An 18,015-nucleotide genomic window follows, 5' to 3' on the forward strand; every position below is an offset into this window, starting at 1 on the left:
TCTCTTGATTTATAATTTCATACCTCATACGGTTTAATGAAACCGGTATGAAGGTACTAAGACTATTTTTTGGCTACCAGAATGCTGGCAGACAATAACATTAATCGGGATTTTATAGAGTTGGGATCGAACGAATATCAGCTTTTGGTCCTTCAAAAATGTTCTATGAAAGTTATGGTTTTTTTTCACAAGCTGTCAACTTTTTCGTTACTGACTAATCTACTGTGAACATGTATCCAAAGAAATATTCCTTTATTCCTATATAATCAATTCTGATATTAGATTTTTGTGATTTCTTACCAACTTGAATTCAGTGGTTGAAATTAAAGGTATATTGCAGCTGTTTGAATTTCAAAATATAAAAATTCTGGCATTTTTCTTTGCCTTATTAGGCATTCTATTGCATAAATTTCAATAACCTGCGTTTTTGCGTTGAAAAATTATAAAAACGTTCCACATGTCAATGATTAGATTGAATCAAGAGATATAGACGTTAGAGTGACTTCGTCTGATTTAAGTTTTAATCTATCGGTAAACTTAGCACATGCATTGAGCTGATATATGAAGTGCCCGTTCTTGCATTTACCTATTTTGGATAGTATTGTGTTAAGCTGTATGGAAAAAGTAAGATTATCCCTGACGACTTCATAATTCTGAAGATATTCCATAAACCCACCTTCCGTGTTAAAGAGTATGTTTGAAAGCTGGTAACTCTGCTCATTCCTCTATAACTATATATAAAGAGGTGTCCTCTCTATTTTTTAGTCAGTGAGTTTTGAGCATTAATTCGCTTGATTTTTAATCACCTTAAGATAGCTTTTTTAATTATGCTTTGATATTAAAACTTATTTTCCAGCTGTTATTAGAAAGACTATGTGTGTATGTAGCATTAGAGATGAGGCAGACGCAGTAATACCTAGTAGGTAATGCTTTTTTGACATGATCAATATAAATGTTCACTCTGTTTAAAAATTTGTATTCCATACAAACTTGATTAAGATTCAAAAATTAAAAATTAATTGGATTGCTTATTTTAGTTATAATTATAGTCTTTGTATTGCTAATTCTATCCAATATTTCACTTGTAACACTTCTCTGAAAATATGTATCAAGAACACAGGAAAAAAAGTTTATTATTTTTATGTCAATCATAAAATCAAAATTTATTTTATGTCAATCATTAAATTAAAATTTGTAAGTAAAAATCATCAGAAATATGCATCTCTAGGTTATATTCCGTTTCAAATCAGTAAAAATTCAGCATTATGAAGAAAAAATATGGAACTTAAGGCGTAGAAAAGCTTGGGGTAATAAGACTTTCCAATTTTTAACCCGCTTTTTAAAGTATATGTTTAATTTCAGTGGGGTCTCTTGGATCTTAATCCATTCATCACAAATGTTGAAAAGTCATAAATTCTAAAAATTGCTAAAATGAGTATGACAGACATGCTAGTTAAGGCAAAAGTTGAGTTTCAAAGAAACTGGAACGAGAACAGGGCAGTCCCTGCAAAACTATCAGATTTCGAATTAATAAGAACAGTTGGCCAAGGAGGATTTGGAAGAGTAATCATAGTTAGACAAAAAACTACTGATAACTATTTTGTCATTAAGTTAATGTGTAAGATAAAAATTGTGAAATTAAATCAAGTCGCACATACATTGAATGAGAAACGAGTCTTGCAATCAACAAATTTCAAATTTATCGTAAAACTCTTTTATTCCTTTAAGGATAATTCAAATTTATACTTGGTACAGGAATATGTACCTGGTGGTGAGCTCTTTCGACAACTACGCAAACTAAGGAGATTTAGCGAAGATATGACTAGATTTTACTCTTCTCAAGTTATACTTGCAATCGAATATTTACATTTCATGGATGTAGTTTACAGAGACGTGAAACCAGAGAATATTGTACTTGATGCATATGGTTTTGTTAAGTTGACTGATTTTGGTTTTGCCAAATATACAAAACGACGCACTTATACGTTATGTGGTACACCCGAATATTTGGCTCCTGAAATATTACAAGCGCGAGGGTATGGGAAAGCAGTTGATTGGTGGTCGATAGGTGTTTTTATATATGAATTAATTGCAGGGTTCACCCCCTTTTATGCCCCAGAACATCTGGACATATATGCACGTATCTTATCTGGTAAAATAGAGTTCAATTCTCATTTTAGTCAAGGATTAGAAGATCTATTAATTAACCTTTTACAAATTGATATAACTAAACGTTTTGGAAATCAGAAAAATGGGGTTCGTGATATTAAACATCATTTTTGGTTTAATTCATTAAATTGGTCGGATATATATGAACAGAAAGTAAAACCACCATATATTCCCATATTCACAGCACCTAATGATACAAGAAATTTTGAACTTGGTGAGGAACATCCAATACGTATTACCCAAGATGAATTATTCCCAAAAGAATTCGAAGATTTTTAATGTTGGAAATATATATTTAAGATTAGTGAATATAACTATTTGTATAATAAAATTATGAAGAAGAGCAGTACTTTCAACAGGATTTATTAAACACAATGAAAAAATCGGTATTAATTCTGAAAACTTGTACGTTAAGTATTTTTTAATATATGGCAGATTTCGATTTTAGACATATGTGCAATCCCGTCGATTGAAATTTACTTCGGGTTGGATGTCAATTTTCAAATCATTTGAGATCATTTCAACAAAATTTGTATCTTGTTAAGCAAACATAATGCACTAAAAATCAATACACATGTGTAAAAATAAGGTCCTATCATTTATTTCAGAGATAAACATTCAGTCCATTAGTTTTAAAACAAATTATACCAAATAAAACAAGTATCAATTCATTATTTCCAATGATTTTTTAACTGGAGTTTCAAATATCAGTAAAGAAAGTGTCTATAAGTAAGTAAGTGTTTATATTTTTATTATATCAAGAAAATTTGATAGTAATATCGAGTACTAATGGGTCTTAAAAGTTGCTGATAAGTAGAAGAATAATTATAAAAAACTATAATATTATTTTTTTTTATTATTTTTTATTGTTTCCTTTAAATAAATTTCACTTTGCGATTTTAGTTTAGCAAAAAGTAAAAAAATGCTATTTATTATTTAGTATTTTAAAATTTTTCACTGGGAAAGCCTTATCATCACTTATACTGGAAAAGCGCACCATCAAATGGAGCCCAGTAAGGAAGGATAAATCTTTTATTATTATTTGCACTGTGTTCATTCTATAACCTATACTTTTTGATAAAAATACTTTAAAAAATATGTAGACACTTCAATATTGCTAAGTACATATTAAACTGAAATAAATAGCGAACTATGTCGGGTTGAAATAAGGTTTAGTACTACAGATCGTTCTTTTAGTATTCGCTCGAATTTATAATGCATAAGCATTGAAACTACTTTATAGTTACAGCTAATACTTACGGATTACTTTGAAAAGAAGTCAATAACAAATATTATAAGGTGTGTATTTGGTTAATTGTTCTTCCACCAAGAAAATGCATCACTTTTTAAGTCGATTACGACAATAGCAAATCTGTATGAATTGCACTTTGAATTTGATTTACATGCACTACATATTTTGGATCTGACTTCCAGTGTATATCACTTTATTGTATATGTAAAAAGATTTTTGGTGGAACAGAGATACGCCTTCAATGAAAAAGTGATTACTGAAATTGGACCTTATTTTAAAATCAAAAGAAAACCTGTAAATAAGGTATCGAAATTGTTATGTATATAAATTGTATTTAAATTAAATATCATGAATATTATGTATTGTTTATATTAAGAACAGGAAACTCATATATAACCAAATAATTCGTCCGTCACTTCTATATGGTTGTGTAGCGTTCAGCAAAGCTTCAAACACTGCACCAGGCTCTAAGAAGACTTTTCAAAGTTCCATGGTACATTAGGACGAATGACATACTCAGAGACATCAAAATTGATCCCATCAAAAAATACATAAAGGATAGAGCCCTGAAATTATTTGCGAAAACTGACAGACTTAAAGTTAGTTCTATGCAGACTTCATTAGAAGTAACAGAAATGTTAGAAAAACGTTGAAATTGATCCCAAGTGTGATCAAAGTCTATATTGCGAAATGAAGACAAATTTTGACAAAAAGCTTTTATTATATTACTAATTTACTTTACGTTTAGTTTTAATCAAAATATTTTGTGAATGAATAGCAAACCCTTCTTTAGTGCGGATCTATCAATCGATGACGTTGACATTAGCTCTATTTTTTTCTTTCATAGTTGTAGAAAAAGAACGTTAAGTCTGGTTGAAACATATTGGCATCACTTTTAAAATATGTCAAATGATTTTTTTTGGCATATATTTTTTGTTGTGTTGTTTACACTGAAAATTACTTAATTGAAAGCTTAATTGAAGAATTTTTATTCTTATTGTTTTGATATATTGCAATTTGTTATTATTTCTGCTGATACAATTTTGATGGATGATTGGAATTTTGCAGCATATTTTCAGCGAACATTCACAATAGACTGATTTTTGAGTTTGGCTGCACTGAAACTTAAGATGTAAAACTTAAGATGTTGCTTAAGGTGCTTCACATGTTTTATTTTAATAGTTGTGGGTATATTTTTGCAACTCTGAATGAAAAAGTACGAATAATAGCGTATTGTCGAAGAATGGAAAAAAAATATAATTGGAAATAATATTATTCTTTAATTATTACATGCAATTTTTCAAGAAGAATAATTGAATTATTTTTAATTATTTATTAACTGTAAATATTACAAAATATGGAATAATAAATTCAATGAAAAAATTGTTCACATTTTATAATAATTCATTATTGTATGTAACCAAAATATTATTAACTCTGAAGTAACTTTTGTAGGATTAAACCTACTTAATATTTTATTTATGAATGTAACAAATTAACAAAACTTAAGATGGATCCGATCAAAAAATACGTAAACCATAGAGCCCTGAAATTATTTATGAAAACTGTCAGGCTTACCAATATCGCGTTATCGAATCTCAGAATGGTTACAGTCTCCTCGGGGAGGTATGCAGATCTGAGGTCAATTATTGCTTAGTCTGATGAAGTGCTAAACAATAATTTAGTCAAGGCGTAGAGAGGGGCTATGAAAAAACCTCGCAGTTAGTAGAGTGTAAAAGTGCTCAAGTTCACTGACTCAACTAGCCTCAACATAATAATAAAAAAAATTCAATCAGCAGTTTATAATCTTCTTAAAAAGTTTTGCATTTTAATTTTTTTTATATATTTTGATAGATTACCTACTACTATAAGGATTATTTATTCTAATGTCTACGCTCTGTGTACAATGAGTTCCTTCCAAGTGACCACTATTCGTTGAGTTGATTCAAAATATTTGTTAATTATGGTTCGAGTACCACATGTGCACGTGTTTCTTAATATAATTGTTGTTATTGTACGCAACAATGAAAAAAAATCGGAACGAAAACATGTGAGGATTCTGCGCCTAACCGGTACAACCACGTGTTGCTTGCCACAATGTCAACAACATCAGCAACGTAAACAAACCGGCGCGGCGTGTACTTAACATGCCAAACTCAGTCTGCAAAGCGCAAACTGACACGAAAGCTTTTCGCTTGCTCTGTAAAGTGTTTCCGCCTGCAAACGTCAAAGCTTTTCCAAAAACACATCAACACATCAGAACGCAGAACACGGTCGGAAAAGTGATTAAATTTTGCCAAAGAAAATTTGCTTTCAGTGATTTGCAAGGTGTCCGCGTGTTCAGTTCACTACAGCTGTGCCGCTGCTGCCATGCCCACATAAAAACTAACACGGAAAAATTGTACATTTTCACAAACGAAAAATTAAAATAAGTTTTTGGAATTTTTGGAAAAATTATATTGAAACCTCTGTGAAGGCGTATGAATTATTAAAAAACAGTTGTGAACTAACGGAGCGCTGGGAATGCGTAAATGCGTGAATGCGTGAGTGCGTGCGTGCGTAAAAACGTTTGTTGAAAAAGTCTTTCGCGCAATTTAATCACCGAAATTGGCGTTTGTTTGCGGTTCCACATTTATTTGCCTGCACGCTTCCCGAAATCACTGCCATTCCGTATGCAATTGATTGGAAAATTATTTTACTGGATGCACAAATGTGCGTAAGTGCTGGAGGAGGCGTGCCAGCTGTACTGTTCGCATTAGTGCCATTATAATTACCCACTCGCAGCACTTGTTTACTTATTAATTAGTAATTCATTTAGTGATTTAATTATTCTTGTTGCTTTCTGTTAATGTTAATGTGTTCTCGTGCATTTTTAGAGCTCATTAAATACGCAATACCTTTCCGTTATGTCAATTATCGGTGCTTAGATATGTCAGAAAGTACATAAAATATTGAAATTAGTTGCGATGCTGAATGAAAACATTGATTGTGTTACGCAAAATTTCGATACGAACCCAATCAATTTAATGAAACAACCACATCGCGGCCAATCCGAACAAGATCAGCAAACCATAAATAAAGATCTGCTGAGTGCGTCTCTGAACTCGCCAGTGCTAAGAAAAAGTGCCGAAAATTTGAGTTGGAAATTTCTTGAACAAGTTTCGAATTTAGACAGTCAATTACGTGATTATGAGGTAAGCAAAATTCTCTTACAATCACACAAAATATTTAAATAAATTTCTATTGTTATTAAACACATGAGGAATTGTGTTTTCATACCCGATGTCTGTGTTCCCTCAATATTACAAACCCTTCAAAATGATTTATTTATTGAAATAATTATATAAGACATTTATTTAAAAGCTTTTTTTACAAGTGAAAAATTAATTAATAAAATTTGACAGCATTTCATTTCAAAACTAAATTTGCATTTAAAACTATGGCAAGATTGTTTATTAAATTTATGGTATTATTTAAGATTACATATAAAGAGTACTTCAGGGACGAACTGCATTCATTCAGTTCAAATTATATCGAATTTATTGCTATTAAATATCTTTTTAATTGAACACTTCGAAATTTGTTGTAATATCAATAAATTATTATTTATATGAATTTTTAATAATATTTTAAATTTATTTTTAATTATTTTTAATAATAAATTTAATCATAAATAATAATAAAATAATAATAAATAAATAAAAATAAATAATAAAGTTAATAATAAATTTATTTTTATTAATTTATTAATTATTATAAATTATTTTAAATTGAATTCTAACTTCCGTTTTGGCGAAAGAAACTAAATTCTAAATATAAACTTTAGTTTTTATTATAGTGGTATTTCGAAAAGCATTAAATCACAATATTAAAATTTTATTATTAATTAATAAATTAAATTTTGGCTGTTTCGATTATTGCCAAATACCCATCATCAGTGGTCTTGAAATTATGTCTTATATTGAATTATTCTTAAGAATATTTTTTTTGGGACTTCAAAAACTAAGAAGCAAACTTGTACCCTGCCAAATTTGAAGCGTAGAGTCAGCGCTCCTTAACCAACTGACCCAAAGGCTTTTATGTCCGCACTTTTTTCTGTAGTTTTATTAATTGGCTGTGAAAGTTCAGTAACAAATTCACTTGATATGTTATACTCGAACAAAATCATTAACCAGCTGTAGAATAATTCTTTTAAATAATTAAATTTACATTTTGAATTATTTAATTTCAATATATAATTTTATATTTATATATATTTATTTATATATATTATATATGTTTTGTAGAGGTACTATTTTTTTCATAATTGTATTAATTAAAAGTTATATTCAATTTATTATATTATTATATATACATTTATTATTATTATTTAATTTTAATTTTTATTAAATTTTAAATGATTTTAAAATAGTTTACTATGTATATTTTACTTGTCATAAAATATACTATATATATTATATATATTTTATGTATTTTCAATAACTTTTATTATTTTATTTTTGTTCATTATATACATTCTATGGTATTAATTAATAAAATATATTAAATACATTTTATTTAATATTACACATACATATTTTTTTTTTATTATATTTTCATGGTTTAATGATCAATATTTTATATATTTATTATTATACTTATTATTTTATTTTTGAAACGCAAAATACAGAACTTTTTAAATTATATTAACAAATAATATTTTACTTTCACCAACATTTCGACTAGAGTCTATACACCGAAGTACCCTGAAGACGACTATAGGCTATTATCGAAATATTGGTAAAATTAAAATTTAATTCTTAAAAATAATTTAAAAAGTTGTGCACTTTTTGAATATATTTTTATATTCTTAATATTTCAACTATTTTGTATTTTGTTCTATTTTAAAAATGTCTTTAGTTATTTAAAAAATGCAAAATCATGTAAGTGAAATAGCTCAAGAAGATTTAACTAAGATTTATTAAAAATTCGAGTTTAGCCTTTAAAAAATGGGTAATATAATGTCAAATAACTGCAATTATTTTAATTAATGTTAATTAAAAACATTTAAAGTCGTAATGTCAAGAATAATAAATTTATAATATATTAAAATAATTTAAATAATTTTTTAAAAATATTTAAATAAATTATAAAAAAATCAATGCAGTTAATTGTTATTAAAAATTGTACATATATTTAAATGACTACAAACATATTTCGATATGCTTAAATATCATAAAGAGATAATAACATAAATTTAAATAAAATAAATGAATTGCAAAATTTAATTCGCAATTGTCGAAATTATATGAGTCAAGATATTTGTAAGAGGATTAAATTTTTATATGTATTTTATAAACAGGTGATAAATAAAAGTCCTTTAAAACTTATTAAACTACATATTAAGTAAATTGTACAATAAATACAAAAAATGGCATTGGCTTTACCGAATTTTCAGTACTCTTGACATTTTCAATACTCTTAAATTTATTAACAACATCAAAAAATTTCTATTGTTCTAAAATACATTTTATTAAAAAAAAATATAAAAATAGTTTTAATTTATTTTTCACAATTTTCTTATATATTAATTTAAAGTTAGTTGTGACAGTATTAACTATTTTATTTAATAGAAACTATTTTATTTGTAAAAGAGGTTTTGAAAACTAGTGAAGTACAACAACAACAACAACAACTTTTTTTAATTATTTAATTGATTGAAAGTTTGGCTGACCAATACACTTGTTTCGAGTATTACCCATCAATGGTCTTGGAATTATTTCTTATATTTAATTATTCCTAAATAATTTTTTAAGACTGCAAGTATTAAGAGATTAACTCGTGTCCTGCCAAATTTGAAGCTTAGAGTCAGCGTTCGCTAGCCAGCTGATCTAAAGCCGTACTTGACTTGTTTGTTCAGCCAAGTCCGTCACTGCAGAAGTTGTGGAAACCCACAGGAGAAAAAAACGGTACCACATTTTCTCTGTGAATGCCCGAGTCCAGCGTCTAGAAGATATAGGTTCTTAGGAAAATACTTTGGTGATAGTATATCAGACTGCTCAACGGTGAAGATGAAAGACCTATTAAATTACCTAAATTCGGTGGGATGGATTTAGTCTTTACTCTTCTATACTAGGACTCTTGCGAGGAATGAGGTAGCAAAACGGCTAAAAATCGCTAATTGAGGTACATTTTAAGTTATCTTATGGCCTGCCACTGCAACCAACCAACCAGCCAAGTCCGACTTATTTATGTATAAAATAATAAATTTAATAAATCCATAAAAATATTTATATTAAATGAAACCAATTTTGTGTTGTTACGTTAAACTAAAACATTAAATATCTTAGAAAGATAGTGGGTAGGTTTCATTTACTTTTTTTTCATTTCTCATAACTATAATCTCTTATCTGATAGAATATACAAAAAGACATGATTTACTACAGTAATTAAGTTAAATATTGAAAATAAATGAATAATTTCAATTTGAATTAATCCACTTGAATTAAATATAATTAATTAGTTTAAAGTAAAAATCGGTATTAGTTCTTACATTTATTTCTTTGCTGACTTTATTTCGATTATTAATAAATAAAATTAAATGAAAAGTTAATTTTATGTATATTGACATTCATAATTGTGTATGCAAATATCTATACATTACAAAAATAATATCTGTAGTTGAACTAAAAAAACATAATAATAGTATTAGCAGTGAAAAAGTAAGATTTTGTAAAATATGCTCTATAAAACACTTCTTATAAAATATTTTTAATATTAAAAAAAAAAAATTATAGTCTCAAGCAGTCGTAAATTAATAAGCAAACCAAAAAATTATTCAATTATTTGTAGAATGAAATGGGAAATCTTCTCATTATCTTGCGATTAATCTAAATCATGAGGAGGTCATTACTTTTCTATTGAGTTGGTTTCAGAGATATTAATCGAGCAAATTGTTATTATTTGATTTGATATAATGAAGCTCTATTTTCAATAAAAGATCCAATTTCTTTTAAATATATTAAATGTATTTACCTCAATTAATCTTCGATTAACAAAGATGCTTGAGTCCTTCATTATCCTTGATGATTAAAGCTGTGCATGTCCATGTGTAAATCGATACGATTCGCTAGCCACAAATAAAGTACGATCAAAAATAAAGTAAATTAAAAATAGTTATAAATTTGAATATAGTTATTATTAATATTGTAGTAATTATAGTAATAATCACGAAATAATTAATAACGCTGAAAATACTTAAAAAAAAGTACATACAAATACAATTTTATAACTATTTTGATTGTTTCGCTTAATTATTTTACAAGTTGAAATACAAAATCATAAAAATTATTAAATGCCATTAAATTAAATATTAAAATTCTGCTTATGTCCACTTTATGCGCTATCAAAAATTCCATTAAAACATTAGAATGTTTATAATACTTGAAACATTTATTTTATAAGTACAATAAAAATTTAATTTTTCAATATAAACTTTTAATTGTGCATAAAATTAAGTACAAAAATATTTATGAACTTTATTAATTTTATTTAATTTGTACTTTATTAATAACAAATGTATAGCATATATGAGAATAATTTTTCTGGTTTAATTAATATTATTTCTTGCTGATTTCCAATTTTTAATGACAATTAAAAAATACTAATTATATTTCAACTAATAAAATTTATTTATTATTAATTGATGGAGGTTATGTATTTGTAAATGAGAATATCTTTTATTTGTGATCGAAATACGCTTTTTATTTTTTATGGGGTTCAGTTAGCTTAAAAAAATATTTTATTTATAGAAATAATTAAAATCCATTTTAGTATTTATGAGAGATTTTTTAATATGAAATTGAAAATTATATACTTTGAAACGTAAAATATTTATTATACAAGAAGTAAAAAATGTTGGAAACAATTGAAGTCATTAAAGTACAAAATAAATATAATAAAAATATTAAATAAACATTTATTTATCCATTAGTATAAGAGTTTTGAAATAAAGCATATAAATAGTTTACTAGAACTCTAAGTCTTATGATTTTTTGCACTTCTTATTTCAGCTAGAATATTAATCATTATATAGAGCTCTCAAAAGCGAATTATATATTTTTAAGTTTTTTCTCGATAAATTGGTTTTGACACTAGATATATATATTTTGTTAAAATCACAAAAAATATATAATTATGTTTTTAAATTATATATATTAATAATTATATATGATATAATTACCAACAAATTATGCATGGATTATAAACTAATTAAGAAATTCGAATATTTCCTAATACCACTGATGAAGATTACTTGACAATACTCGAAACAGCGTTGCATGCTCACCCAAATTTCAATAAATTAATTAAAATTTTTGTTGTTTTTGCTTCATTACTGTGCGAGTCCTTCTAACTTAAAAATAGTTTCTTTTCGTCATAAGGCGCATCTTATTTAACTTTAAAACACTAATATTTAATATATAATATGTTTTTAAATCACAAAAAATACATAAATTTGTTTTCGGAGTATTCTCTACTAACGTTTCAGAAAAGCGTGGCCCAATTACAACTCTAGATAATAAACCTAATACAATGGACAGTAAATTTTTTTAAGTTCAGATATCTTTCATAAAAAAGTTGGTTAGTTTTCTCTAAAATAAACGCAATTTATTTAATAACAAATAACATTAAACGCTAAATATTTATTATTTTTCCATGACATTACTACTTTTTAAGTAGTAGTAAAACTATATTTGAAAAATTTCTAAAACAATCTATGGTTCTATAGTATCAGCTTTTGGACCCCCTAAATTTCATGCACCTTAAAGTGTAAATGTTTATGGAATCGTTTGTAGTTGAAACCAATGTGATGCTATAAGAAGATTATATTTTTTGGAGAGAGAAATCTAATTGATTTATCTTGAAGTACGGTAGAATGGTAAATTTAATATGGTTAAATTTCTAACAAGTGGGAAATAAGTATGTTTTCAAAATATGTTATGATTAGTTTGCATCATTAGTTGATTATATATTTTACGTTAATACGTTTAAACAATTATTGTACTGTTCTATTCGTTTAAAAAAAGTGGTGCACTAATTTGAATATTTTGTATAACATTAAGATTTTCTTATTTAGAGCTTTACAATAATATTATACACACATATTCAAAACAAATATAGCTAAGCTATTTCACTTAATTTATTCAAAATGAATAAATAATCTGAAATCAAAAAAAAAAAAAAATGATTCATTTTTATATTAGCTTGATAAAAATTAATATAGAAGATAAATATTTTAAAACTTAATTTTAAAAATACGAAATGCAGTAAAACAACAAAATCTTATGATTAATAGCAGCTGTTTCGAATATTTGCCAAATACCCATCATCAATGGTGTTTTTAAAAATATAATATTTATTATATTTAATTATTCTGAACAATAGATTGTAGGTACCAAAGGTATAATTTGTACTCTATCAAATCTGTCATTATTACTGAAGAGATTATTTATTGAATATTTTTCTAGTAAAAAAATAATTTCATTCATCATAATTGACTTTTAAAATCAAATATAATTTAATAACTACAATATAAATGGTTTGGTTTCCTTAATAAACTATGAGATTTAAATTATATAAAAAAATAATTAAACAACTTTGTCACTACACGCAAAAATTTTTTTTAAAAAGCTGTAAATTTCAGTAAATAAAATTTAATTTAAATAATTTGTTTTTAGTGCGAAAAAATTTTTTTCTCTTATAATTTTCATAGTTACGCTTTATGTTAGTATAATCCTTACTAATCTTAGTACAATTTTATTAATAAAAATGAATGATTTAGTGCATTTTTATATTATTTCGATTCATTCGTTTGTTCTATAAATAATATTAAAGATATTTATTTTAATCACAAAAAATATGAAAAGTTTACTACCTAAAATTTTATTTCTTTTGTAGTTACTTTAGTTTAACTTTGCTTAAACTCAAATATCCTAATATAGATTTATTAATAAAATTAATTAAAATTAAATATAGCTGTAGTTTATACGTTGTTTCTAAAAGTATTGTAAACGTTTTCTTTAAAAAACGCAGAAATTATTTGACAAAATCAGAACTTTAAATCACTCTTGTGGTTAGAGTGAATAGATACTAGCCAATTATGATATTGGTTGAAGTGTCCAGAACCTAAGTCTACATTTAAAATTCAACCAAGTTTCAATTTAATCCTCAGTACCATCTGCAGTTTATAAAAGGATATAAGCGGAATGTAAATCAAAAAATATTTCAAAACACGAACCCCGAAACACATTTTAAAATATTCGTAACCGTTCTATGGTCAACTAAAAATCAATTTAAATCAATTTGTTATATTATTTTTAGTGAAATTTAGCTTAATTATTGTAGTTGAATATGTTGAATATGATTTGAATTATTATTAATTATATACAGTCTATTCAAATTTTATCCAATTGCAAATGTATCTATTTAAACGTATCTACCATCAAATGCGTTATATAGTAGATAAAAAAATCGCTTTCGCAGTAGGGAGTTCAATATTAGCAAACAATTTAAGGTTTTGTATATATTTCAATAAATATTTTTAGTTAAACTGAGTGTATAAGATATACGTATGAAATATTGAAACTGGATATTGACTTCAGTTCTAGGTTGATATACGATCATTTAAATATAGTATTGGTGATATTTTATTAAAAAAAAATAAAAAAATGCAAACAGACTGAAACAGATTAATATTATACAAATATATATAAAATAAGTAAATTTTAACAATAAAAAAAAGACGTTTTGTACCCTTATATTATTATTGGCCTTATATTAAATAAATTTGTTTAATAATTATATTAAATAAAATTGGGACAAAATATTTAATAAAGGTTAATTAATTTCTTGAAAATTAAAAACTATATAGATTTGGTAGATAAAAATATGTATAAAAAATAAAAAAAAAATGTGAAATATTTTCTTTACTATATAATATCGACAAAAAGTTAATTTACTACTTTTTAATCTAATATAAAGGGCATAATAATAGACTGATATTTTTTTTATTTATTTATTTTGATACCAGAGTCTCTATAAGTAACAAAAATTTTTGTAATATAAATATAAATTTCGTTCGCTTAAAAAAGTTCAATATATCGACAATTTGATATAACTTATTGTCTTAGAATATAACTTGTCCGTAGGATAACAAATAAAATTTTTTGTAAAATTTAACTTTCTTTATTAACATAGTCTTTTCCAAAATCAACACAACCATTCCAGCGCTTCTTTAACATTTTAATATTTCTTAAATGTGCATCAGTTTCGTAGATTACTTTTGATCGAAACCAAATCTCTTTTCCTGAAGCATTTTTTCGAAACCTGTGAACAGTTAGTAATCGCTAGGGGCTAATTCTGGCGAATATAGTGGGTGCGAAGCAATTCGACATGTAATTCCTGCAATTTAGCCATGGTAGCTAACGACTTTTGACACGACGCATTGTCTTTTGAAAGATAATTGTTTTTCTTTACATGAGGCTCTTGTTTCAGGGTTTTCTCCTTCAAACATATGAATTGAGTCAAGCTATTACTTTAGTTGTGTGGGTAGGCGTTGCACCAAATACGAAGGTTATAACCTTGCTACTTGTCAGTTACGTTTTTGGCCACTTTGGACGAGTCTCGTTGGTTGCAGTCCACTCAGCTGACTGTCGATCCAACTTTGAAATGAAGTGTAGCTTGAAATTTCGTCTATTATTACATATCTCAAACTGAGTTGGCACGTCGTAGCTTTTAGTCACTTCTCAGCAATCGAAGCATTCATGATGAAAAAAGTTATTTCATACATAAATGTTCATGAAAAATAGAACCGACGCGTTCCTTCGAAACCATTTAGGAGTCAGAAACCTTTTAGGAGTTTGTAGATTGTTTTGATGTTTTACGGTGTCATCACCTATTTTGGGCGACTAGCGCGTTCGACATTGTCGATGTTTGTGCGGACGATAGCATATCACTTCCTCATCATTTGTCTCGATGTATCTATAGCACTCGCTTCGGTAGCACTTATCAATAGCTTTTGCTATTATGATACTTTCCTTTGCGCTAAATAAAATTAAATAAAAAATCATTGAAATGTCAGGAGGATGTCATTGTGATAGGTACCATTTCAAATGTGCTAGTTTTTAAAATTGGTATGAACTTATCAGCCGATGTGTTAACTATATAAGGATCACATTTTAATATAAGAGTTTTGATTGACATTTCTTTAACTTTAAAATTATCTGTTTGCTTAACCACATAATGATTTCAAGCAATTGCAGTGCTATCAACATCGCCGTTTAAAATTTAATCTACTAAGTAATATTGAAATTTGTGATGCGATAGTAAAATTCTCTGTCGTCATTTATTTATTTTTTCGTATAATAAAATACTGGAGCCCACATTATTGCTGAATAAAAAACACGTATGAATATAGGATAGAAATTTATGAAGGTAAATCATATGCAATTTTATTCATTATTTCTCTACCATTAATAATATTTAAAATATTAATAAAAGCAACAATTTTGAAGCAATTTAAATTTTGATTCGTTTTGAGAGGACACTTTATTACAAACAGGACAAGGCATGAACAGAAGGAATCATACAAGTTTAATGCAATGAAATGACAACATTAAATTGTCGCTCAGGCAAAACTGTAAGCATATCTGACGACATATGTGCGTTCGTGTTGATATCGTAATGGCAGGACAATGCAGAAATACTTTGTATTTTTGCACTGGAGTCTTGCTGCTCTGGATTTGTCTGCCTGAATAGCTAAAACTTTTATACATTTATCTCCCTTTTTAAATTTCAAAATTTCAGCTCTAGTAAACGAAACGAAATGAGCGTTTGCCTGAAATTACCCTCTGTCAAGGACTTTAAAACAACTTCATAAGTTTCCGTTTATGGCAAGGACAACGTGCAGTATTCATAACATTAAGCACATGTTTTCGGTAATAGGTTTGTGTGTGAGTGGATGTAACTTTTTGTATTGCCAAAAAATTGCCGTATGTTGCAGAGATACGTACGTACTCGTATCTACGCCCGTGAGAATGGACTTTTTGTGACAACTTACAATATGTGTTTTCCTACTTTTGTATGTGTGCCAGCGCATAATTGTGTTTGCATGTAATAACCGCTTGTCTGCAGATAGTAAATCAACTCAATCGCATTTGCATTCATTTCATTATGTGACTCACTCCATGCAAATAGCTCTGTGTTTATATTCTGTAAAGCAGCAGAGTATCTTAACTCCCTCATTCATGTGTATGCTCGGATTAATATGGGTTACATTCATAATAGAATCGTTTTCATTCACTCGTGCAATATCCTTGAATATACGTTCGCTTGTACTCGTTTTATTACTACAGACACCGCGTGTGTAATGCCAAATGAATTTTCAACAATCCTTAGCAACTGTTATCCTACACTCATCTTCCACTCATGCTAGATAAAAGCGACTCCACTCACCGTGGAGCCATCAGCTACTTTTACTTTTGCATTTGCAGTCGCAATCGCAGTCGCAGTCGCATTCGCAGTCGCAGTCGCATTCGCAATATAATTCATTGCATTTTGCGGTAAACTACTTAAATGCTGAAATTCTGAATGCTGAAATCCTTAAACACAAAATAATATTTGGAAATTTTTGCATTTTGTATTTTTAGTTTGAGTTTGAGTTGACTTTTTGTCACATACGAGTAACGAGTACGAGCGCACTTCATGTTGCCAAATGAAACCAAAAATAAATGGAATAAATGTCTGTATCTTGACTTTTCTGTTTGTTTAGTTGCGGTATTTTATCTTGTTACATTTACGTTGATGATAATTTAATTTTTAGTTAATTAACATTTTCAAACCGAAATTATTTGTGACAGAAAATTTATTTTCGTTATTTTAAAGCAACAGAAATTTCATAATGAAAAATTAATATAAATAGCATTAGACAAATTTCATGTTTTTTTCTTCAATTTTAATTTTATATTTTCAATATTTATGTATTTAATAAATAAAACTTACCAAAATTTAATAGCAAATAACTAAAAATATTTAAGTATAATTAGCGATTTTGAAAATTATTTGAAATTTTACGACTACATATAAATAAGCATTTTGCTTATTAAATGAGATATAAGCGTTTGAAGAGTTATTAATAAATGTTAATTATGTTAAAAATACTTAAAAGTTTCTTCTTACATTTGAAATCCTTAAAGTATCTGTAGAAATATACAGTAGCGGCACTAGGCATCGGCGACGTCGACGACGTCTCGCGCTTACAAGGGTTTTATTTCTGGAGTTCTTCTTATAAGAGAGAAGGAGAGACATTTGGGGAAGGATGTCTAAGGTAGAAATGTTAAGCTATACTTTCTTAGCTAATTTATTGAAGATACGTTTCTATTTCTTTATTTACCCTGATATTAATTACAAATATCAAACATGTTATTTATGGTTTTGAACCATTCCTTTTAGGTTTAACTTTTAATTTTTACAAATAATTATCATTTTTACAACGTAGGCTTCAAATTATTTTGGCATAAATATTTTTATTAATTTTTTTTTATAAAATTAATCCATTT

General features: G+C 27.0%; 2 protein-coding genes across 3 annotated transcripts in view; both read left to right on the forward strand.

Annotated features, from left to right (window-relative positions):
* Positions 1-1,185: 1,185 nt before the first annotated feature.
* LOC119669164 (cAMP-dependent protein kinase catalytic subunit alpha-like) lies at positions 1,186-2,843 on the forward strand. Of its 2 annotated transcripts, XR_005251577.1 has the most exons (3): positions 1,186-1,307; positions 1,363-2,555; positions 2,618-2,843. XR_005251577.1 is itself a non-coding variant. In XM_038078967.1 (2 exons), the coding sequence occupies exon 2, from the start codon at positions 1,432-1,434 to the stop codon at positions 2,446-2,448; it is 1,017 nt and encodes a 338-aa protein (XP_037934895.1). In that variant the 5' UTR covers positions 1,186-1,307; positions 1,363-1,431; the 3' UTR covers positions 2,449-2,843. The 2 variants fall into 2 exon arrangements, 1 of the variants encoding a protein (XP_037934895.1); XM_038078967.1 differs by having other exon boundaries at positions 1,363-2,843.
* Positions 2,844-5,759: 2,916 nt separating this feature from the next.
* The window catches only part of LOC119669165 (delta-sarcoglycan), a 95,110-nt gene continuing 82,854 nt past the window's right edge, over positions 5,760-18,015 (forward strand). Inside the window, exon 1 of the mRNA XM_038078968.1 lies at positions 5,760-6,615. The gene's annotated coding sequence lies outside the window, so the exon portion shown is untranslated. The remainder of the gene's footprint in view (positions 6,616-18,015) is intronic.

Source organism: Teleopsis dalmanni, chromosome 1, assembly GCF_002237135.1.
Source record: "Teleopsis dalmanni isolate 2A chromosome 1, ASM223713v2, whole genome shotgun sequence".
Classification (NCBI taxonomy): Eukaryota; Metazoa; Arthropoda; class Insecta; order Diptera; family Diopsidae; genus Teleopsis; species Teleopsis dalmanni.